Genomic DNA, 24497 nt, shown 5'->3' with positions numbered 1-24497 from the left:
GTGTGTGTTTTGGTTCCTGTGTATACCATATAAAGGTCAAATCATGATTTTGGCATGTGTGTTGCCTTACACCTCCATCATTTTCATGTGATTACCACTCATAATCCATCCTTGGAGCTGTATTCAGACAGTAGATCTTTGGAGCCCAAGTTCTTTTCCCTCCCAACTGTAATGTACTTGCTTATCATTTCTTCCTCAATTTCCATGTGCTTTCTCTCCCCAGTCCAAGATAATCACATTTTATTCCTTTTAGATCACTTTCAGTTAGTCTGCACATAGAGATGATATCATGTCATATTGTCTTCCTGCTGCTGGATTGTTTCATATAATATAATGACATCTAGGACCATCCATGTTGCTATGAGTTATAAAATTTTTCCTTGTATTGCTGAGTAATAATTCACTATGCAAATATGCCCATATTTCCTTTATTCATTGAATCAGTAAGTATTTTCCTTGATTCCATATCTTGGACATAGTGCATAATGCTTCAGTAATTACAAATGATACCATGGCTGTCTCTTTGACCTAAGGATTTTATTTCCCAGCAGGATTGGAGTATCAGGCATGTGTTCTACTTTTACTGTTTGGATGAGCCACCAACATGGCTCCCCCAATGCTACACTAACTTACTTCTCCATAAGCAGTGGGTTGAAGAAGGGGTTTGAAAGCTCTCTCTAGACATAGCTATCCCTCCACAGAGAGCTGAGTGGTGAGAAGCTTTTCCACTGAACGTAAACATGAGCATTGGGAAGACATCCTGAGTGTGCCCACAGGAAATAAACACAGAAGCGTTTCCCTCTGCCCCTCCATGGCCGTCGTCATGTGGCCTAAAGAAATGGGTAAAATGCAAGCTCAGCGTGTGTAAGGAACTGGACATGGCTGGCTAAGACCATAGAAAGGACTGCCACAGAGAATACAAAGGGACCAGTGTGGAGAAGCAGGATGCATTAGTCCCCGCACTTCTGGCTTTGCATTTATCTTACTGTTTGACCTCCATTACAACTTGAAGGGGAGGTCTTCCTTTAGCAATAGGGGAAACTAAGGTTCTGAGAAAGTAACTAATCTGCTGAAGGTCGCATAACTACTTAGGATTGCTTCATTCTGTGGACTGTGTTCTTTTCACCCCCTCTATTCTGCCTACAAATTGGAAATACATTGTGGGGATTTGAGCCTAAACCTTTCAAAAATAACATTAGCACAAGAATGAAGGCAGCCTGTGCTGTAGACTAGAAACAGCTCGACTTCCAGGAGGACTGATAACCAGGTGTCAGCATGGCTTAAGCCTGGTGGGTGGGAGCAGCATGAGTGCAGGAATTAATCAGAAATGCCCACTTAGTAGGACCCAGGATTTGACCTTGAATGCCGTTAAAAAAAGAACAAATATGTTTTCAGTATATACATGAAGTAGACTTCTTTATATTTCATGTATTACTTCATAATTAATCATTCTAAATTTGAATTCCTGGGGAAAATATCCTTAAACATGGGATTGGAACAAAAATATATCTTCCCCCACACAAAAATATGATAACCTGACATCCCTGTAAGTTAAGGCTTCATTTACTTTTAGCTTATGCACAACAGTGTGTCTCTCCCCGGAGATTTCCACAGGTGTGTATAAATGTGTGACTAATAATAATGATTGACCCAATAGTAATTAACATTTTTAAACCAGAAAGTGAATACACAATAAGAGGTACCGTTAGTCCTCAGAACAGATACTGAAAGAGAGCCCTGGTTTTATTTATTTTTCATGTCCTTCTGATAGACACAGTGGTATAGAGGTCCCCATGATCCTGAGACTCAGTGCTGTAGAGGTCACCATGAGCCTGAGACTCAGTGCTATAGGGGTCCCCCACAAGCCTGAGACTCAGTGCTATAGGGGTCGCCATGAACCTGAGACACAGTGCTATAGGGGTCCCCATGAACCTGAGACACAGTGCTATAGGGGTCGCCATGAGCCTGAGACTCAGTGCTGTAGGGGTCGCCATGAGCCTGAGACTCAGTGCTATAGGGGTCCCCATGAACCTGAGACACAGTGCTATAGGGGTCGCCATGAGCCTGAGACACAGTGCTATAGGGGTGGCCATGAGCCTGAGACTCAGTGCTGTAGGGGTCGCCATGAGCCTGAGACACAATGCTATAGGGGTCGCCATGAACCTGAGACTCAGTGCTGTAGAGGTCCCCACAAGCCTGAGACTCTGCTGTAGAGGTCGCCATGAGCCTGAGACACAGTGTTAAGCCTCATGAGACTCAGTGCTGCAGAGGTCCCCAGGTTCCTGAGACTCAGTGCTACAGAGGTTCCCATGAGCCCTACATCACATAGCTGGAAAGCAGCCTGTCAGGAGGATGTCTACAGAAAGCCTTGCTCTCCATCGATGGAGGGTATTTAAAAGGGTGGACTGGATGTGATGGCTGAACTAGGAAATGCCTTGATGGTGAAGGGATTCCTTTCTTCCTCTCCCTTCCGTCCGTCCTTCTCCTCTGCTCTCACTTTTATATCTAAAACCAATGGTCTCCCGTTGGTCAAAGCTGACATCTCATAATCATGGACTATCATGTGCATGGCCACAATCTTGTAATCTCAAATTCTTACTTTCAGCCTCCTGCTTCACTTTTTCTCAGGCACACCGCTTCATTTCGCTCTCTTCAGCCTCCCTGTCCACAAAATGAAGACCCTGCTCTTTTTCTTTTAAATTGTATTGGGAAGTGATCTTGAAACATGAACAAAATCTGAGAAGTTGTTCAGGGACTACAAAGTGAAAATGGGAAAAGGAAAAGCCCACTTAAGAACTCTGGTCCACCCAAATTACTATTTCATTCCAGGAGTTAGCATCAAATTGTATGCAGTTACATAAAATTGTGGAAAATCTTTTTCCCGGGACACTTTGCTGGGGTTTATTTCTTTGCAGGTCTCCAGACTGTCATCTGTGTGGGTGATATGAGTAATGCTCAACTGAAGTTCAGAAAGAACCCTCCCAACCTTCTCATCCCCGCTTTGTGTCTCAATGCTTGTCACTGTGCGAGCCTGCCTTCTAGCCTCCAGTTTCTTACTGTTCCTATGAACACTCAACATCAAGGTTTATTCCATGTCTAAAATTTTTGTTGCTGATAGATGATTTGCTCTTACTTTAGTTTTCTATCGTAGAAAGTCTGGAATTATTTTTTTTTAAAAATCCAGTACTAGGTATTAAACCCAGAGCATTGTACATGCTAGCCGAGTGTTCTGTTACTGAGCTACAGGCCCAGTTCTTGACTTAATTTCTTGAATTTTGATTTTGAAACTTGGACATCAGTTTATTCTATTACTCATTTCAGGTTTTGTCCCAATACCACCTCACCAGTTTCTTTGCTATTGAATTCAGAGCTGAGGAATCTCCTAACCATGGAGTAAATACAACCCCCCCCAACCCCGGAAGGCAGGATGCCCTTGTACTTGGGAGACAAAGCAGTAGTATATTAGTCAACCTGGAGAAAGAGGCTGGCAGCCTTAAGAAGATTTGACTTCCCTTGAGAGCTTAAGATGTGCGGTGATGCTGTCGAGGACTGTACCTATCCTGTCTCTTTTAACCCTAGTGTCCCCAGGCATCTGCAGATTCTTTTCTTGCTCTGATTAAACAACTTGGAAGAGTACACAAGACCTCTGCTTTGACAGTCATACTCATAAATACTTATTGATTCATAGACTATAAAGAGGAAGGACCCAGGTACCGAGGGTATTTGGAAAAGACATAAGTGACCCATCTAAGGAAAGGGCTGGGTAGACTTCATTTTTCTTTTTTAATCCTATTCTCTTGTAGTGGGGCGTGACCCTGGGAGTTCCTGCTCCAGTTCCCATTTACATTTTATTTAGCAAGCAACAAGGCCTCACTCAGTCACCTGGGGTTGGCCTTTGTGGTGGTTTGAAAGAAAATGCCCCCCCATAGGCTCATAGGGAGTGGCACTATCAGGAGGTGTGACTTTGTTGGAGTAGGTGAGGCTTTGGAGAGCATGTATCAATCACTAAGGAGGTAGGCTTTGAGGCCTCAAGTGCTCAAGCCAGGTCTAGTGTGACTTCCACTTCCTGCTACCTGTCAGTCTGGATGTGGAACTCTATGTCTGTGTGCATGTTGCCATGGCAATAATAGACTAAACCTCTGAAACTGTAAGCCAGCCCCAATTAAATGTTTTTCTTTATAAGATGCTATGGTCATGGTGTCTCTTCACAGCAATAGAAACCCTAAGACAGCTTTGAACTCAGTGTGTGATCAGGAATGCATGCCCCTGCTAACTCATGTCCTATGTATCTGGGATTGCAGGCCTGTGCCTCCAGACCCACCTGCTCTCTCTTTCATATGGGTGATCTGTCTGGACAGTTGAGAGAGTTTTAAACCCATAGGAATATTCGAATGTCGTTCTTCCTGTTCTCTCTTAGGGAAAAGCCACCACCCACATTCTTAATGAAAATGGAACTGTGGGAAAATAAAACTAAAACAGCAATCTTAAATCCTTTGTAAGGTCAGTGGACACCATCTGAGGAAGACAGGTAGAAGTCACTTGCTTTGGTTGGTCTGTGCTTCTGCAACGGATTAAAGAGATTGGATAACTGGTAATGGACAGAAACCTATGCCTCAGGAATCTCAAGAACAGAAAGGCCACGGGCACTGTGATAGGTCGACATTAGAACAGATGGTATAATATGGTTGGCAAAGAGGAAAGAGAACAGAGAAACCATTCTTAAGGTCACAGCACTATTTCATACATAAGGGTACAAATCCCAACCAATGCTTAGCCCTCTTGGAAGATGTGTGACAGAGATGAATCGGAGGACACATTCAAGCCAGGCATTGCCTCTTTCGTTAGTCAAACCAAACTGAGGGTTTGTAACACACTGGGTAGAGCCAGGGTGTCTCCTCCTTACATCTGGTCCTTGAGGAACCACTCTTGGTTCCTCCCAGTTTTGCTCCACACCCTGATGCATCAGTTCAGGGTGTCCTTTTCCCAGCCTGCAACACACTCGGCCCCAGCTTGCCTGGGTATTGATTGCTTTTTCCAGTTGCATTTGGGCATTGGTTCTATGAATGCACTCTTGAACTTCCAGGCAAAATAGTCTTACCTTCTCTCAGGACCTCCTCTTGACCAGGTGCGGTACTGTAAGGAGCTTGGTCAGTGTGTGAAGTGTGTGCTTTGTTCCTCAGGACTTCTTACCTACTGCAACCTCTGTCTGCTTGGCTCTTTTGCTGGATGCTGCAAGGGTCTCTACCCGCTGTGTATTGTTAGTGAAAGACCTTATGAGTGATTAACTTCATGACTAACGTTTACTTGCAACTTTGCACTAACAGACTCCAACCCACACCCTCTTGACTCTTGTTCATGTCATTTGTAATAATATAACATATTTTTACATGTGTTTTGTATATTTTATATCTTCTCTTTTTAGAGGTAAAACTATAACCTGCAGTACCCTTGCCTCTGTTGTTGGTTGTTGGTGTCCTGATTCTCAGAATCATCCAGGACACTGAAGCTTTTGTCAAATATCTGCATGCAGGGCTTCTGCCTTCTCTTCAACTTTCCTTTGTTGATATCCTGAGCTTGATGGGTCATTGGGAAAACCAGCCTGCATGTTGTAGGATACCTGACTTCTATCAGTAGAACTCCACTAGTTGGGACAACTGAAGTCATCTCCAGGCATGACCAGGGAGATTCTTTGATTGGGTGAAGTGGAGCAGATGGAGGAGATTGCACTTTGTGAAACCAGAGCATCAGGCAATGACAGTCACTTACAGTTAGGCACACGGGCTGCCTGTGTCACAGTAGCTGCTTGATAAAATCTTTAAGCTGGATTGACTTGGCTTGTCCAAATGATTGTTTCAAATTTCATGACATAGTTTATGAAGAGATTTTTTTCATGATAATCCATTCCCTCCTTCCTAAGGAATTTACTGTATTAGCAACATGTCTCACATTACAATCTGTGGTCAAGGTGTAGAAACATTAAGAATTGCAAAGTACGTGACTTTAAGGACAATCAATATCTGGTTAGAAATGCATGTGCATTAGACCAAACAAATGCCGATGGCCCTACTGTCTCACCTCCCAATCTTCCCTTTCCTTGTGCAGTATACTCATGCCGGCTCCCTAGTTGTCTGTTCAGATCTTGATCCCCCCCTTGCTCATATAATCCCATTACCCTCTTTTCAACTGGACTCCCGGAGGTTGGCCCAATGCTTGACTCTCTGGATCTCTGCATCTACTTCCATAGGTACTGGGTGAAGGTTCTATGGTGACGATGAGGGCAGTTACCAATCTGATTACAGTGGAAAGCCAGTATAGGCACCCTCTTCACTATTGCTAGGAGTTTTAGCTTCCTTGTGGGTTCCTCAGAGTTTCTGTGGTACCAGGTTTCTCCCTAACCCCGTAATGGCTCCCTCTATCAAAGTATCTCTTTCGTTACTCGTCCCCTCTGTACCACCCCCAACTTGACCATCCTGATCCCTCATGGTAGTTTTATTTTATTTTTATTTATATGTCTGCCAAATGTATGCCCTGTATGTAAGCAGTGATGGCAGAGGTCAGGAATTGACATCAACTGCCTGAAAACTGTCATTAAGGGCAGTCAGAAACAGCCTGACTGGGGATGCAGGAAAGCAAACACGGGATGAGCTGTACCTGTCCTTAACAGCTGAGTCCCCTGTCTAACCCAGGGGATATTTTGAAAGGCAGAGGTTTAGTGGATTGTGAAAGTAAAGTCTTGGGCCATAGCTGTGTTTACAATTGGGAGACTGATGCCCTCTTTTGGCATCTGCAGCTAACCCCGCTCAGATGCACGCACCCCATAGAAACACACATTAAATTAAAATGACAATACACTTTCTTGAAAGTATGGTGTTTTAAGTTTTATTTTATTCTTTGGTCATTTCTTACATGTTTACCACGGATTTTTAGCCATTTTGACTTCCGTTTACCCTGCCTCTCACTAGCCTCTTCCGTTTTCCACTGAAGCTCACATTGTTTCCAGGTTGTCAGTTTTGTGTGTATGACCTGACTCACTGCTCATGCAAGGCTGACTGTGTGAGCCTGTGCGGAACACGGGAACTTGCCAACCCTTAGTGACCCACCCTCCCCACAGCCACCACTGACTATCACTTGACCGTGGATTTTAAAGCAATCATCAAATTACGCAGTACACTACACACTAGAGACTTTAATGACAGCCAAGGAGAACTGAAGACATTTGCATGTTTCATATGTTATAGTTGGTGTTCTGCGTGATTTTGCATCAACTTGCCTCCGTGTTTTCAATTTATTTTATGGAAAGATTGAGAAGAAGAATATGGAAGATGTAAGGGCTTGATGGAAGTAGCAGGGTTTTGGTCCTAGAGATATCTAACGGACTTACCTGAGTAACTTGGACTAAAAGTTTTTCCAGCTCATCATCACTGACATTTAAGGCCTAGCAATTCTTCATTGTACAGGGCTGTCCTGTGCCTTACATGATAAGTGGTGACATCCAGGGCACAGTAGATTATTGTCCTAACCCCACCTTAACAACCCAAAGAACTTGAAGGGCTTGGTAAATCACATGTTCTAAAAGAAGACAAGGAACTAAGCAAAAACTGAAGCATGCCATTCCCTTCATTTTGGCAGAACTGCTTTGGAGAGTGGGAGTTTACATCTGAGAAAATATCAAGAGGTCAGACGAAGCTGATGCAATGCTAAGCCCACCAGCTCCCAGGGGAAAAGTGGGCACGGTGCTGTGGGTGACCAGGCTTCATTTCACCCACCACACTCCAAACTTTTGGTACATATCATCATGTGGACTGTAATTCATGGAAGCTGACTTTGATTTATTATTAAATAAGTCAATCATTGTGCTTAGCAGTGTAGTCGATGCCTTGCAAATGACCCCAGATTAGATTAGAAATGGCAGTTTTGCCGGCCTGTTATAATTAGGTACTTCAGTCTTCTTCTTTTATCAGATGGACATCATCTCTATGTGTGCCTTTCCTACAAGATGGACCAAGAAAAATGGGCAGAGCGGTCAGAAACCAACCCAAGGAAGGATGCTCACTTGCCAGGATTTTAGGATGCTCTAGGAACTAAGTATTTGCCAGTAAAACTTGAAGAGGACCTGGAGACGTGTTCAGTGTGTGAAGGGCTATTACTTTTTATTAGTGTATGCCGTGGTTATTGGATGTAACACCTGGTTCCCGTGCACACCTCGGTTGATTTCACATGCCAAAATTGTTTTCAGCAAAAGCATGCATTCTTTCTGTAGATTAAACCTCACTCAGACGTTTATGATTTTATATTTCTTGCAAATAAATAGTTCTCTCAAAAACAGAAGCATGCCCTCTTAGACTTGATCTGATCAAGCACTTCCTTTGGGGGCAGTAAGTTAATAACAAATGGCACTAAAATATCGGATCGAAGCCTGTAACCTCATTGTCTTTCTTTAACCTGTTTACCTCATGCTTCAGAGTCTTGATAGTGGGTGACAAATAAGTGGCTTATTGAATCCCAGACCTGTGTCACCAAATTTTTCCGAGTTTGTAAGGGAGTTAAGATACCAGGTCTGTGGATATTTACCTGGTTTTCTGAGGCCATTGATTCAGAGAAGAGCAGCTTCTGCCCGCCCACGCACCATCTTGACTGTGTAGGGGGCCTTCTTTTCTTGCTCAGCGCTGCAGTGCAAGAGTCTAGAAAAGAAACTGGTTCAAAAATGCCACTGTAAGCTGGTCCAGGAGAATCCTGGTGATAACAAGCAGGAACGGGCTTCAGTGTGAGCACATGACTTTCACCATGCATGGCACTGAGTGGTTGAACTTAGTGACTTGATTCAACCCTCTCAGCACAGGTGACATCATTACTAACTAACAGTGTCATGTGACTGAGGTACAGGGAGATGAAATATCTTGCCAAAGGCTATATAGATCTTAAGCCTAAGGGAGGATGGACCATAGACTGACTCTGTTCCCCACCAGCTGCGACACTCAGGAGAGCAGGTCCTGCACCTGGCCTGGGCAGCTCAAAGGAGCTAATCCTGCTGACAGAGGCGTGGTGAAGCCAGTCCCAAGGTTGTGAACATGGGAGAGCTGTTCTTATTATGTCTTGTGGTGGCATAGGTAAGGGAGACATGTCCTCCCCCACACCCAACCCCCAAACCGTCTAGTCATCAACCTCTGAGACAGGTGGGAGACCTGGCCCTGAGATCATAAGAGCGGGAGAGCTGTCCCTACCCTCATCAGCTGCAGCCGTCGGGACAGTGGCCCCTGGGACACACCTGGGACACACAGTGGAGCTGGCCCTGAAGATGTAGGTGTGGGAGAGCTGACCCTGAGGACTTGAAAGAAAGGACAACTGGCCTCTCCCTTGCTCATCCCTGCAAAGGGTGAACTAGTCAGGACCATGCAGGAGACCTCACACTGGTGACAAGGACAAGGGAGAGCTGGCAGACTGCCCAACCCTGCAACCACCCAGGCACAGGAACAGAGTTACCTGTTGTTCCACCCCAACATCACGTGATCTGCTGGAGCACGTGAAGGGACAGGTCCTGCAGGCTCAAAGCTGCAGGATCTCCATGACACAGGGAAACAGCAGGATAACCTAGGGGAGCCCCAGTGAGGGCCCAGCATCGATAGCATAGCAGAAACCAGACCAATGACTCTTTGCAACGAACACTTGCAAGTAAAGATATATGGATAAGGGGGGTGGGGTGGGGAGCCTATCAGGACATGAGTAATCACTCACTAAGTTTAAACTAGAATACAGCGGTTTCTTTTTGATATTTTATGAACTGTAGCAAGAAAATTTGGGTTGATCTTGATTCTCCCAATGCAGGTAAATATTGGATGGCATGGATGGCAAGGTCTTTTTTTTTTTTTTTACTTAGTTTTGTTTTAATTGCTTTCTCAATTTGCCTAACGAACAAGGGGGCAATTACTTGCTTCCTTATTCTAGACAAATTCCATTTAAAATTGCTATGTGCCTAGATCTGTAAGAGATGTGAGTAGACACAGACAAAAGTGTAACGATTACCAAGCAGTGGAATAGATTGAATAGTCATTAAGTAAACTGGTTATTATGTTACCTGGTCATATTTTGTGTTTGAATTTTAATCAAATTTCCTTAGCTATTATGCAACTATTAAAGGAAGAGTAAACCTGCCTTTCTGTGCATTGGGATTATGGGTGAGCTTGGATTGTAACAAATGAAAGGAGACAGGGTTTTGTAGGGAAAGGTGTTTGCTGTAGCTCTGCCAGCCAGGGCCAATGTACTTGTGATTTCTGGACCTCATTTTGAATATTTTTTACATGTCAAAACAATAACAACTATAAGATGCTTCCATGTTGGTATCATCAGCAAGTGTTGGTAAACGTCTTGTAGGACTAGTTTTTGTTTTTTGAAGGTCTTTAAGTTTTTATTATCGTCTTATGCATATGAGTGATTTCTGTCCATGTATGTCTATGCACCGTGTGCATGTCTTGCACGCAGAGGACAAAAGTGGGTGCCAGATTCCCTGGATCTGGGGTTACATATGGCAGTGGGTAACTATGTGGGAGCTGGGAATTGAACCTGGGTCTTCTGAGAAAGCAGCCATTTCCCTTAACGAATGAGCCATCTCTCTAGCTTCCAGAAAGGTTTTTAATGTCTTGTCCCCAGTCTGTACTTCATAGTCACTATGGTGCTGCTACCAACTGATTTTACAGAACGCATAGCATGATGTATGTGAAGTTCCTCACAAACTCGTGTCACTGTCACAGAGCCTGTTACACATCACAAAGTCATGAAGTCACAAACTCCACACAGGTTCTCATATTTTTAGTTTTGTGTAAGAACTGAGAAAATCAGGAAGACACACACCCCCAGGTCTTTAAACATGGTCTTCAGGGTCCAGGTGACCGGTGTCTGTACAGTGTGTAGAGTCAAGCTGAGCATTCTCCTTCCAGCCCTTCAGTCTTTTAATACTCCCCGGTGTCTCCTCTCAGCTGCTTCCCTCGACCACTCTTACTGGGCAGAAACACTTCATTATATTACCCTGATGCAGAAGTGTGCTTTAAATATCTCGCGGAAAATGCGATTCACAAGAGTTTGCATGGTGTGGTTTCTCAAGATGGATATGTGTTTCTTGATGAATATACCAAATGGATTTTTCCTAAATCTTTTTTCTGTTGTTGTTATGTTTGTGTCCCAGTATGCTAACGTGCTGGGAGTAGGCAATAGTCCTTCAGTTCCAAGGTCCGCACTCTCCTCCAGCACAGAAAACAGCTTACAATTAATTGCTGAATCTGTAGAATATGAATTTACCCAAGAGATAGCAAATGATGTGGAAAACAGCAACATTGTGCTAAGTTCTGCTCCTTTGACTGGTTCTCAGCTTTCTAAACACACCCTGTGGCTTTTTATAGCTAGACTCATATTAATTATGTGATGATGGCAACATACGGCCAGGACATTTTTCCAGGGTGACATTTTCTTACTACAATTAAAATTTAAAACTGTTGCTTACCCAGCTCTCATATGAATACGAGGAACTCAGCCTTAACCATTTCAATCAGCTGCATTAATGGCAAATTTCAATGACTTTATTGGTCAACAAATTACATGAATGGTTATATGGTAACACTTTTCAGTGGTTAATTCTGAATGGAAGTGACATAGAATTACAGGAACGGGAACTTTCCTATCAGAGCAACCTGCAAATTGGAGAATAAGCTATTCAACATGTATCTGCAGTGACCGCTATATACTAGATGCTGAAGTTAGGACACAGTGATAAGCAAAACAGCTTAGCTAGTGTCCTTGAGGGTCTGATGGTGGGGCGGATGGGATGGGGCTTAGCAACTGAGTGCAAGGGACAGTTATGAGTGCTGCCTTGCTCTGGGTGTGTAACAGGGAACCCCCTTAGCTGAGAAACATTTGGGGGTGAAGTATGGGTCTCATTGTTGTTTCTGAGAGAAAACACCCTGACAAAAATGAACATAAGTTGGGAAAAGGACTCACAATTCCGAGTCAGAGTTCAATTACTGTCAGGGAAGGAACTTAGAAAAGCCATTCCTTTCTATAGTTAAGGGTATAAGAAATTAAATCCAAGGACCCTTTCCTTCTTACCTAGCTTCCTCTTCTGTTGTATTCTTCAGGGTTCCCTGCCTAGAGGATAGTGCCGCCCACAGTGGACCGGGTCCTTTTTTATCAGTTAACAATTAACATAATCCCCTGTAGACTAGCCCCTAAGGTTGCCTGCTGCAGATAATTCTTCATTAGGGTTCTCTTCATAGGTGAGTCTGTGTTGTATCACATTGACAGTTGACATTAAGGTGCTCATGTGGAGTGGGATAGCTTTGTAAGACTTACCAAAATGTGGAAGTTAAGTCTACACCCTTTCAAGGGACATTTCACATTCAGATACTTTCCCTATTGGAGTAATTTTGGATGCGATAAAACATCTTTACTGTGAGGACAGTGGTTTATTTATGGAGGCGAAACACTAGAGCCAACTAAAATATTCAAGAGTGAAGAATTCATTGCATTTATTGTTTTATAAAAAATGTTATCAAGTACCAAAATACTTTTGAAAAATCAAAAATATATATTTATTGACATAAAACACTACATAAATGATATTTATTGGGAAAAATAAGTCCTAAGCCAATAAGAATTGAAAAAGTCTTTGCTACCAAACTCACCTTTGCCATTTAAGCTATTCATCTCAGATGATTTTAAATAATAATTAATGCAGCAGAAACCTCTGTCAATACCAGCTCTCATTTAACACATGCTACGCCCAAGCGCAGCACCTCCCATTTATTATTTCAACGGGTTTGATATAAAGCAGTGGAAAAAGTATTGCTGCATTTATTTCTTCACATGTATAGAAAAATTTGAATATATCAGTACAGAGGTATATTCCCTGGGCAGCATATATAAGGAATTATTTGGGAGCTCCAGGATGTGTGTCCTAAATGAAGATTTTTGTTTCCACTCCAGCATTCTGCGAGGAGGGCTGCAGATATGGAGGTACCTGTGTAGCTCCTAACCAATGTGCCTGTCCTTCTGGATTCACAGGAAGCCACTGCGAGAAAGGTAAGGTGAACTGGCCTGTTTTTCAAGCGTATGTGTAGGTGGGAAGGCGACTCAAGGAGAATGACCAGAAGCTGCTTCCCTCAGAGGTCTCTGGGAGCGGACTTAATACATTATGTTTTGACGGTGGACATAGCTTTCAAAAGCTGGTCCCTTTCGATGATCAGACAGCATAGTGGGCTGCTTCTTTCTGAATATGGAACCTCATTTGCCCTCCCTCCGATGCATCTTGCTTTAGCAATGTCAGGTCTTTTCTCTGCTGCAGTTTTCTGTGTGTGTTTTTATTTAGTGCTAATTAGAGATAAAACCTAATGAACTGACCTGCCCTACTTAACGTCAACCTGGTAGCCGTTCACAAAACTGCCGGAGTTACAGCAATCTGCTGTGTCGATGAAACCTGAAAGGGCAGCGATGCTCTTTGCATAAAAGCACATTAGATGATTCCAGCAGCAGGATCATTGGTGTGCTTGGGATTTTATTCCAGTATTGGTTTATTGGGAATGTTATCATTTATGAACTCAATAATATACGTCAGTCAGCCTCGGTGTGATTCCTCTACATGCACATTTCTGTTTGCACTAAATGTGGCATTTCCACGTGGCACTGTATCATGAAATCTAATCCACGTGGTGATTGGGAAGGTCCTACCTGTGCATAAGAGAAATTTGCTGTTTGTACCAGTGTATGTGAACCGCTTAGCAAGGGTGTCAGAGTACATATAAGTCAACATTGAAGTTTATTTTGCCATGCTGTTTCTGAGATGCACTCGCTGCATTGTGCTTTCCCGAGTGTGCATATCACACTTGACACTTGGCTTAGGAAAACAGGAATGATGCTGTAAGTATCCCTGTTAGTCAAAGAGGGGCAAAATCCTTATCTAATGCTGTCAGTAAGAAAAGATACTACTTTATTTCTTTTGTGCTTAAAAGCTTCTGAACTAGCGTCATGGATTTTTAAAAATGTGGCCATTTCCTGGGAATGGCGGTACACACATTTAGTCTTAGTATCGGGGGCAGAGGTAGATAGATCTCTTGTGAGTTGGAAGCTAACACGGTCTAGGGACCTTCAGTCCATTCAGCAATACACAATAAAACTCCGTCTCAAAAAATAAACAATCACTTTTCTTCATTCTGGCCAGTGTGTTCATTTCACTGTCTGTTCTGTACATTTGTGCTTCAAACCCCTTGAAAATATGTCTACATTGAACTCCATTCCACAGTCAGTTAGGAAATTAGTGAATGACTGCACCATTGTTTCCACAGATTGTGATCTTGTCAACAAACCAAGTAACTCTATTACGTACTAGCAGTTAATTAGCTTTTCTTATTTTTAAGTGCCAGATTGTCTGAGCATCATGGGATACTTGCTTTGTGGAGGTTAAGAATTCTTGTTCAAAGCAACGGAAGTCAAGGGCAACAGTTCTTACAATACATTTTATTTTAATTTGCTTTTTAAAGGAAAAAAGGAATGAAAGGGTTCTTACGCTTGATCTAGAAACCCTTTGTATCTTTAAACAGAATCTATGGGAACTAAGATGGCCCTGAATGGTGATGTTCATCATGGAAGTTGCAGACACCACTGATAATGGAGGGTTCATCTCTATACACTAATTATGTGTTAATGTTTTACAGTGATAATTTTAATATTAGAAAAAAACATTAAAATGACATGTAAAGGTTACTTCCTTTTGGTTTTGTTACACATAGTCTTGTTGTATAGGCTTCCCTGACTTAGAACTCACAATGTAGACCAGACTGGCCTTGAATTCACAGTGATCCATCTGCCTCTGCCTTGTGATTGCTTGGATTAAAGGTGATTGCTACCAAACCTAGCCTGAGATACATATTTTTAATCTCATTTGTCTGCATGACAATTATAGCTGATCTGGGGTCAGTAACTTTTGCAGTAGCCCAAACTAAGAGAATTATTCAAGTTGCATCCTATAACCTATGCTTCTCAAAGGTAGATGAATGACATTTTTGTTAAAATATAGATAGTTCCTTTGTAATACAGCATTAAGGAGATGTGGAAATAAAACAAGAAAGTAAGATCTATGCATTATAATATTCAGTGCCAAATGTTTTCTGTGCAAAGAATATAATGCCTAACTCCAAAAACTAAACTAACACTCTCAGCAAGCTGTATGAAAGGGAACTATTGGTAAGCAGTAGGATGGTTTGGAATGTGTTTTATGTAATAAAATAATACATTCTGATATTTAAATTCCAACATTTAAATAAATAGTTAAATATTTTGAGTTAAAGTAAGATGCATAATATGAAGAAATACATGTTGCCTAAAACAAACAGCAATACATAGATGTGTCCCCATCCAAGGGTCAGTGAGCATTGAGAATGAGGGAGCATATATTAAGAGCCAGCTGATGGGAGCGGGTAGAGACGCTTCTGGATGCAGCAACCTGCTGCAATCTTGTGCATACTGACTCTGTGGTCTCCTGCACCACATACAACCACAGATGTGACTAGGATGGGGATAGTCAGGGGGAAGAAGGTATGGACAGGGGAGGACAACTCAATAAAAGAGGACAATGGGGAGTGGACGTGATCACAGCACAGTGTACACAAGTAAGAACTTCTTAGAAAAGTTAAAAACATATTTCTGTACCACTTCCCCCACACAAGGGGAATTGGAACATGAGGAATTGTTCCACAAACTCACATTTTTCCCTGAGTAGCTCTGGGTACTACAGAATTTAATCGCAATACCTACTGAATAGTTCAAGCTCACAAATCTTTGAGGAGAGCATCGCTACACAGTAGGGCCAATAATCTGTGGCAGCCCAGAGAGGTTAGTATGGATTCCTTTGCCTTATTGATCGCCCGTTTGTCCTGTTTTCCACTCAGTAAGTGAAAGCTTGAAGCACTCCTTACATTTTGACCTCTAATGTCCAGTTCAACAAAGCTGTAGGTAGGGAAGAAAATCGAGACCAGAGGCAGAAAGGCAAGTCGTTGTTCTCTAGATAAATGATGCAGTTGTAATCAGCAACTCCACATGCTGGAATTCTTACATATCAGATGGAAAAGGTTCACTAATGTAAGAATCTTCTGTGTGTGAAGACATCTGTGTGTGAAGATTTGAGCACATCCATCCATCTGTACTGGCCGGTGTTCTCTGGGAGTCTTCATAGAAATGATCAAATGCGTATTTCCCCAATTAGTTGTGCACAAGGGATCTGGGTGAATTGTATGGCAACTACAGCAAGTCTGTGTCCTGTCTGGGTTGAATTGTTCTATAGTGCTACTCAATAGTTTATGAGCATCAAGTCTATTGACCGCTGAAAAATCCTGCTTTTCACGAGAATCAAACAGCCAATGGCAGCATGCAGGTTCACTGTTGAGCACCTGTGGTTCAATTACGCTAAATCTCCTATTTGTTTTGTTGTGGGACTAAATGGCCTTATTTGAGCCACTTACACGTTTCTCTGGCTCCTCTAGTTACTGATTTTATCCAGTGCTTGTGATATGTAGCTTTTCAAAATTCAAGTACACTTACTTAGGTTGCGGAAGTTGTTCTTTTAAATAAAATGCTGTTTGTAGTGGAGTGAAATGACGGACCCCCCTTATATGTAACACAAAGATCAACAACTCTGCACTTGGTTTCTGGTGATGTGGGTTTGTTAAACTTTAAGTTGTCATAACCCCATTCATGGTAGACAAACACTGTCTCTGTTGTTTCCCAGATTTCTCATGTCAGTTCTAAATTTACCTTTTGGGTGTTTCTTCTTTGTGCCTTTAGCATGACTTAGTTTCATGTTAATATGGAGAATTAGACAGAATAGGAGGATCATAGTATTAGGTTCTATTATTCTGCTAAATGAACATAGGATTAAACTGCTCCCAGACTTATCTTTATGCCTACATCTTTATCTTTGTCTCATTCCTCATCAGAGGCGTTTGTTTTGGTCAGTTATTAATAGAACGCTGGCCAGTGTTGAATGGAAGAACATTTCTCAGAGAAAGCGCCACATGCTGTAGTTGCTTATTAATACAGGGGCCCCCAAGTAATCTTCACGTAGAGAATAAGAGACCATGCAAGAGCAGCTGTAACTGGGCCGTCTGTATCACCCCTTCCCCACACAGCTGTGGGATTCCCTTGGAAGATGCCATGGATACCCTACAGCAGAACAGTGTTTCCCAGATACCACAGCACAATTACCCATGGATTCACAACAACTGTGATAGCGTGCACAAGATGTGCCCAGGATCAAGTCAGCCAGAGGCCCAGCATCGATGGGGTGGGGTTTGTGAAATTCCACCCCTTAGTTGACAGAGCTATTGGGAGTTGATGGCTTCTGGGGAGAGGGAGAATTGGTTTTCTTCAGGGACACAGGGCCTGAGAATTTCCCCATGGGGCAGTAGATGGTTCAGATACCAGCTGCTATGTATATCCTGTTGCCTGTAGGATGCTTGCTGGTGTTCTTGAAGTTTGCTGCCCTCAGTCACACCTTGAGTGAGTTTAGGAGAGGAATTCCCTTCGTGAAAGAGAGATTTTGGCAAAGAACCTTAGTCCAAAGAAGTTACTCCTACCCACACCCTACCCCAACCCTCAGATTCATGAATGCTCCCTGTTGGATTTCAGGGCTTGGATTCAGAGAGCCAGAAGGCAAGGGCTGATTAACACAGGCTGGGCATTTGATCTATGTTGTAAATGTAGTTTGGAACTCAACTTTGGAATCTGAAAGGTCTTAAAACTATTACATTATTATAACATGAAAAAAATCCCAGTTTAGTATATTATTACAATGAGATTTAATAAATGTAGATAAATAAATGAATAAATAAGTTTCATGAGGTCTAGTCATTACATTCTATAGACCCTAAGTGTATGCAAAAGTTGCCTTAAACAGAGTTTGTCATAATGAGGATGAGGATGGAGAATGCCATTGGGAGACTTGGAAGAAGAGCCTAGGAATTTGAGGCTGTTTCTGGTAGCAGTGTCAGTATTCATTTCTATAAATCTGTTAGCACCTTCGCTGTTCAGAAAGGAGCCAATCATTTTAGCAGATTGACATTCACCATAAAATAAATGAAGGCTATTAGGAATTACCCCGTCTAGGCTGCAATGCAGAAAATAATAGCTATTTAGGTGGCAGACAGCTCTTGCCTCCCACCAGGCAAACCCGCACTACTGAACTGTGAAAGTCAAGAGCTTGCTTCAGAGTCTCATGTTTAATCCTGTGTTCTGGAAAATAAAAACACCACTGTAACGTGAAGGGTACTGGCTAAACAGAAAGCAAGGCAGCTCTCTGTGACCCCGTGACCAACGGAAGCCCAGAATTACAAACTTACCTTAGCCTGTCCTCATAATTCCTTATGTCTAAGAACATTTGCCACACTATAGATCATGCAGGAAGGAACGAGCTAATTGAAGCCCCAAGCTAGAGCTAGGAGGGGTATAACTCAGGACTTGCTCACTCTATCCTAATAAGGTTCATTGGTTGGAAATGTGGCTATCTGAAAATGTTCAGTTTGGTCCAAGTAGGATGGATAAAAGAACATGATCCATGCATTCCTCCTGGTGCTGGTGTAAATGATAAGCAGTTCCTGACGCTTTGAGGAAAGGTGGTTTTATTTCAGCCTCTGGTTTAACAGAGACCTCGAAATTATCTGTAGCTGATTGCAGTTTTAACCAAGTAGATGGCATCCATGAGGAAAGATCTGGAAGCTTATTGCATTAAATGGTACTTTACTAAGGAAATCCTTCCTGAACCCTAGTCCTTAAAGATAAACATCAAATTCTACAGCATGGTTCATAAAGACCTGTGTGACTAGACCTCTGCTACTCTTGATAGCTTTATCTCCTCCTCTTCTTAAGTCTCGAATTTTAGCTCATCTTAACCTATTCCCAATCTCTGAAACACTCTGATTATTTTCAGATCGCTGAGTTGTTGTTGGTTTTTTTTTGTAATCGTTCCCTCTGCCTATAAAATACACATTTATTATGAATGTATGTAATATCCAGCAATAGGAATGTCAGGTTATTGAAAGTCCCTGATAATTCAAAAGAATATATTTTCTTACATTCTTCCTAAGTCTTTCATGTTCTCTGTGCTGAGGTACTAAATCCATTTGTTTTATCTTTTCCATTGTCCACCCGAACTGCTTATCTCTGCTTTCAAAATTCACATATAATCTGTTCTGCATAGTTTTATGTCAACTTGATACCATCTGACAGGAAGGAACCTCATTTGAGAAAGTGCCTCCATAAGATGGGGGTAGGTTTGTTGGGGTACCCCGAATTGAGGAGGGGTCCCCAAGCTGGATTCATCACCCCAAGAATCAAGATTCCACGTGCCAATTGATGCAACATGCAAGAGGCTTTTAGTTAGGCATCTGCAGATGGGCCTCTCGGTCAGCTTTTAGACCGATTGGCCCCGAGGTTCAGTTACAATCAGCTTTTAAAGACAAAAACCACAAGCCTTTGGGAGGGGTCCCTATCTTGTGATGGGGGGGTACATGACTACTGACCAGGGGAAGTAGATGTCTTCCTGACCTACATGTTGTAAATTCCTCAAACCTTGGTATGAGTTAATCATCTCTCCCTAAGTAAATGGTGGTTATCATCTCCTTGTTTCCCATGAATCTTGTTTGCCCATCTCTGATGCCCTGGTCAGTTCTTCACAGGTGGTCAGCAGCTCGGAATTGGCCTTTTGTGGGTTTACAGCCCTTCTGCAATTAAGGTTGCTAAACGATACATCCCATTCTATGGTTTGGCCAGTTCCTGGGATGTGGCCCTTTGTATACTTTCTGAGTTCTCTAGTGGGGTGACCTCCCTGTTTAAGCTTATATTTTATTTCTATAAATTCGGGGTCTTTCAGGTTTAAGCAGACCTGTGGCACATTTTCTGAATTAGTGATTGATGGAGGAGGGAATTCAACTCATAGTGGGTGGGATACCCCTGGGCTGGTGGTCCTGGGAGCTTTAAGAAAGCATACTGAGCAAGCCCATGGTGAGCAAACCAGTAAGTGGCACTCCTGCTCCAAATTCCTGCCTTGGAGTTCTTGCTCCAACTTCCTCCTGTGAAGAGCTGTGATGTGGAGGTACAAGCAAACTGTTTCCTCCTGTCGTTGATTTTGGACATGACATTTCATTACAGCAATATAAACTCTAACTAATACGGAATCCAAGCTTCATATGGAGTTCTCCCTTAAATCCTTTGGGAACAATGTTATCGTTATTTCTCATGTAGGTCATGATGGGAAAGTTTCTAACTCTGTCCCTTTCACTGTTAAATACACTTACAGACTATTTAACATGGGGCACGTTGCATTATTACTAATATATAAGTCTGACCCCTAATTCATCTGTTCCAAGTCCTCTGACTCCTACTTTCATGTCGTAAACGTCAAAATCATTGTAACAGTCTATGGGCAAGAGACTCTCCTATTTAAAGCCCAGGCTTACCCACCACCATGTTAAACCTGCAGGCTAACTTTTGTCCCAGACTCTAATAACTGCATTCCCTGGCTTACTCATTTTCTCACTCAGCAGTGTCTCACTTATCTAGCTAGCCATTGCCTCTTCCTCCCTTGTGAGATGTCAATATCTGCTGCTCAGCTCTCAGAACAGTGCCTGTAGGTTGATTCTTAACTAAGAAATATTTATATAATGAACACCACTCATCAGTAGTTAGCAGCCAGCCATGTGTTAGTGGTCTACGCAGCAAACATCTTCCTAGTTCTTACTCTGTGAGTCATTACCAGATGCTATTCTGAAGGTGGCTGTGTGCGAGCCATTGCTTAAGTAATGGAGGGAAATAGGGATACCATTATCATTTGTGTGTCATATATAGGGGACCTGAGGCTTTGAAGTGGTTAGATGACGTGTTAGAAATCACACAAATTGGATTGGAGTGTATATACCCCTAGCATAACATGCAGTTTCTGCAGCTTTTCAGTTTTACTTATCTGCACTAAAAGTATTCTTGAACATAATTTTTCCATCTGTTCAAATCATTATCATTTCTCTCTTCTTAGTTTTACAACTTTTAAAGTTTTGACCTAGCAAGTATTTGATGAATGTTATACTTATTCTCAAACTTTAAAAAAATCCCAGGTGCAGAAAGAAGCAAACACACACACACACACAGAGAGAGAGAGAGAGAGAGAGAGAGAGAGAGAGAGAGAGAGAGAGAGAGAGAGAGAGAGAGAGAGAGCAAATGGGGGACATTTTATAAAATATTGCAATACACAAAGTGTGTGAAGGTACACAAGACTTAAGTAAATCACATGATACATTTATTTATAAAATATTGCAATACACAAAGTGTGTGAAGGTACACAAGACTTAAGTAAATCACATGATACATTTATTTATAAAATATTGCAATACACAAAGTGTGTGAAGGTACACAAGACTTAAGTAAATCACATGATACATTTATTTATAAAATATTGCAATACACAAAGTGTGTGAAGGTACACAAGACTTAAGTAAATCACATGATACATTTATTTATAAAATATTGCAATACACAAAGTGTGTGAAGGCACACAAGACTTAAGTAAATCACATGATACATTTATTTATGAAATATTGCAATACACAAAGTGTGTGAAGGTACACAAGACTTAAGTAAATCACATGATACATTTATTTATAAAATATTGCAATACACAAAGTGTGTGAAGGTACACAAGACTTAAGTAAATCACATGATACATTTATTTATAAAATATTGCAATACACAAAGTGTGTGAAGGCACACAAGACTTAAGTAAATCACATGATACATTTATTTATAAAATATTGCAATACACAAAGTGTGTGAAGGCACACAAGACTTAAGTAAATCACATGATACATTTATTTATGAAATATTGCAATACACAAAGTGTGTGAAGGTACACAAGACTTAAGTAAATCACATGATACATTTATTTATGAAATATTGCAATACACAAAGTGTGTGAAGGTACACAAGACTTAAGTAAATCACATGATACATTTATTTATGAAATATTGCAATACACAAAGTGTGTGAAGGCACACAAGACTTAAGTAAATCACATGATACATTTATTTATAAAATATTGCAATACACAAAGTGTGTGAAGGCACACAAGACTTAAGTAAATCACATGATACATTTATTTATAAAATATTGCAATACACAAAGTGTGTGAAGGCACACAAGACTTAAGTAAATCACATGATACATTTATTTATAAAATATTGCAATACACAAAGTGTGTGAAGGCACACAAGACTTAAGTAAATCACATGATACATTTATTTATAAAATATTGCAATACACAAAGTGTGTGAAGGCACACAAGACTTAAGTAAATCACATGATACATTTATTTATAAAATATTGCAATACACAAAGTGTGTGAAGGCACACAAGACTTAAGTAAATCACATGATACATTTATTTATAAAATATTGCAATACACAAAGTGTGTGAAGGCACACAAGACTTAAGTAAATCACATGATACATTTATTTATAAAATATTGCAATACACAAAGTGTGTGAAGGTACACAAGACTTAAGTAAATCACATGATACATTTATTTATAAAATATTGCAATACACAAAGTGTGTGAAGGCACACAAGACTTAAGTAAATCACATGATACATTTATTTATAAAATATTGCAATACACAAAGTGTGTGAAGGCACACAAGACTTAAGTAAATCACATGATACATTTATTTATAAAATATTGCAATACACAAAGTGTGTGAAGGCACACAAGACTTAAGTAAATCACATGATACATTTATTTATAAAATATTGCAATACACAAAGTGTGTGAAGGCACACAAGACTTAAGTAAATCACATGATACATTTATTTATAAAATATTGCAATACACAAAGTGTGTGAAGGCACACAAGACTTAAGTAAATCACATGATACATTTATTTATAAAATATTGCAATACACAAAGTGTGTGAAGGCACACAAGACTTAAGTAAATCACATGATACATTTATTTATAAAATATTGCAATACACAAAGTGTGTGAAGGTACACAAGACTTAAGTAAATCACATGATACATTTATTTATAAAATATTGCAATACACAAAGTGTGTGAAGGCACACAAGACTTAAGTAAATCACATGATACATTTATTTATAAAATATTGCAATACACAAAGTGTGTGAAGGCACACAAGACTTAAGTAAATCACATGATACATTTATTTATAAAATATTGCAATACACAAAGTGTGTGAAGGCACACAAGACTTAAGTAAATCACATGATACATTTATTTATAAAATATTGCAATACACAAAGTGTGTGAAGGCACACAAGACTTAAGTAAATCACATGATACATTTATTTATAAAATATTGCAATACACAAAGTGTGTGAAGGCACACAAGACTTAAGTAAATCACATGATACATTTATTTATAAAATATTGCAATACACAAAGTGTGTGAAGGCACACAAGACTTAAGTAAATCACATGATACATTTATTTATAAAATATTGCAATACACAAAGTGTGTGAAGGCACACAAGACTTAAGTAAATCACATGATACATTTATTTATAAAATATTGCAATACACAAAGTGTGTGAAGGTACACAAGACTTAAGTAAATCACATGATACATTTATTTATAAAATATTGCAATACACAAAGTGTGTGAAGGCACACAAGACTTAAGTAAATCACATGATACATTTATTTATAAAATATTGCAATACACAAAGTGTGTGAAGGCACACAAGACTTAAGTAAATCACATGATACATTTATTTATAAAATATTGCAATACACAAAGTGTGTGAAGGCACACAAGACTTAAGTAAATCACATGATACATTTATTTATAAAATATTGCAATACACAAAGTGTGTGAAGGCACACAAGACTTAAGTAAATCACATGATACATTTATTTATAAAATATTGCAATACACAAAGTGTGTGAAGGCACACAAGACTTAAGTAAATCACATGATACATTTATTTATAAAATATTGCAATACACAAAGTGTGTGAAGGCACACAAGACTTAAGTAAATCACATGATACATTTATTTATAAAATATTGCAATACACAAAGTGTGTGAAGGTACACAAGACTTAAGTAAATCACATGATACATTTATTTATAAAATATTGCAATACACAAAGTGTGTGAAGGTACACAAGACTTAAGTAAATCACATGATACATTTATTTATAAAATATTGCAATACACAAAGTGTGTGAAGGTACACAAGACTTAAGTAAATCACATGATACATTTATTTATAAAATATTGCAATACACAAAGTGTGTGAAGGCACACAAGACTTAAGTAAATCACATGATACATTTATTTATAAAATATTGCAATACACAAAGTGTGTGAAGGCACACAAGACTTAAGTAAATCACATGATACATTTATTTATAAAATATTGCAATACACAAAGTGTGTGAAGGTACACAAGACTTAAG

The 24497-nt window shown here is 40.5% G+C and overlaps 1 protein-coding gene across 3 annotated transcripts in view; it reads left to right on the top strand.

The window, feature by feature from the left end:
- Nell1 (neural EGFL like 1) overlaps window positions 1-24497 on the top strand; it is an 846684-nt gene that overhangs the window by 626867 nt on the left and 195320 nt on the right. For all 3 annotated transcript variants that reach the window (XM_040733293.1, XM_040733292.1, XM_040733294.1), the window contains one exon: window positions 12970-13065. In XM_040733293.1, coding sequence (XP_040589227.1) covers window positions 12970-13065 — 96 coding nt within the window. The remainder of the gene's footprint in view (window positions 1-12969; window positions 13066-24497) is intronic.

This window comes from Mesocricetus auratus, unplaced genomic scaffold, assembly GCF_017639785.1.
Source record: "Mesocricetus auratus isolate SY011 unplaced genomic scaffold, BCM_Maur_2.0 Super-Scaffold_100030, whole genome shotgun sequence".
NCBI lineage: Eukaryota > Metazoa > Chordata > Mammalia > Rodentia > Cricetidae > Mesocricetus > Mesocricetus auratus.
The sequence above is the reverse complement of the archived record's forward strand: the minus strand, read 5'-3'. Positions and strand labels throughout refer to the sequence as shown.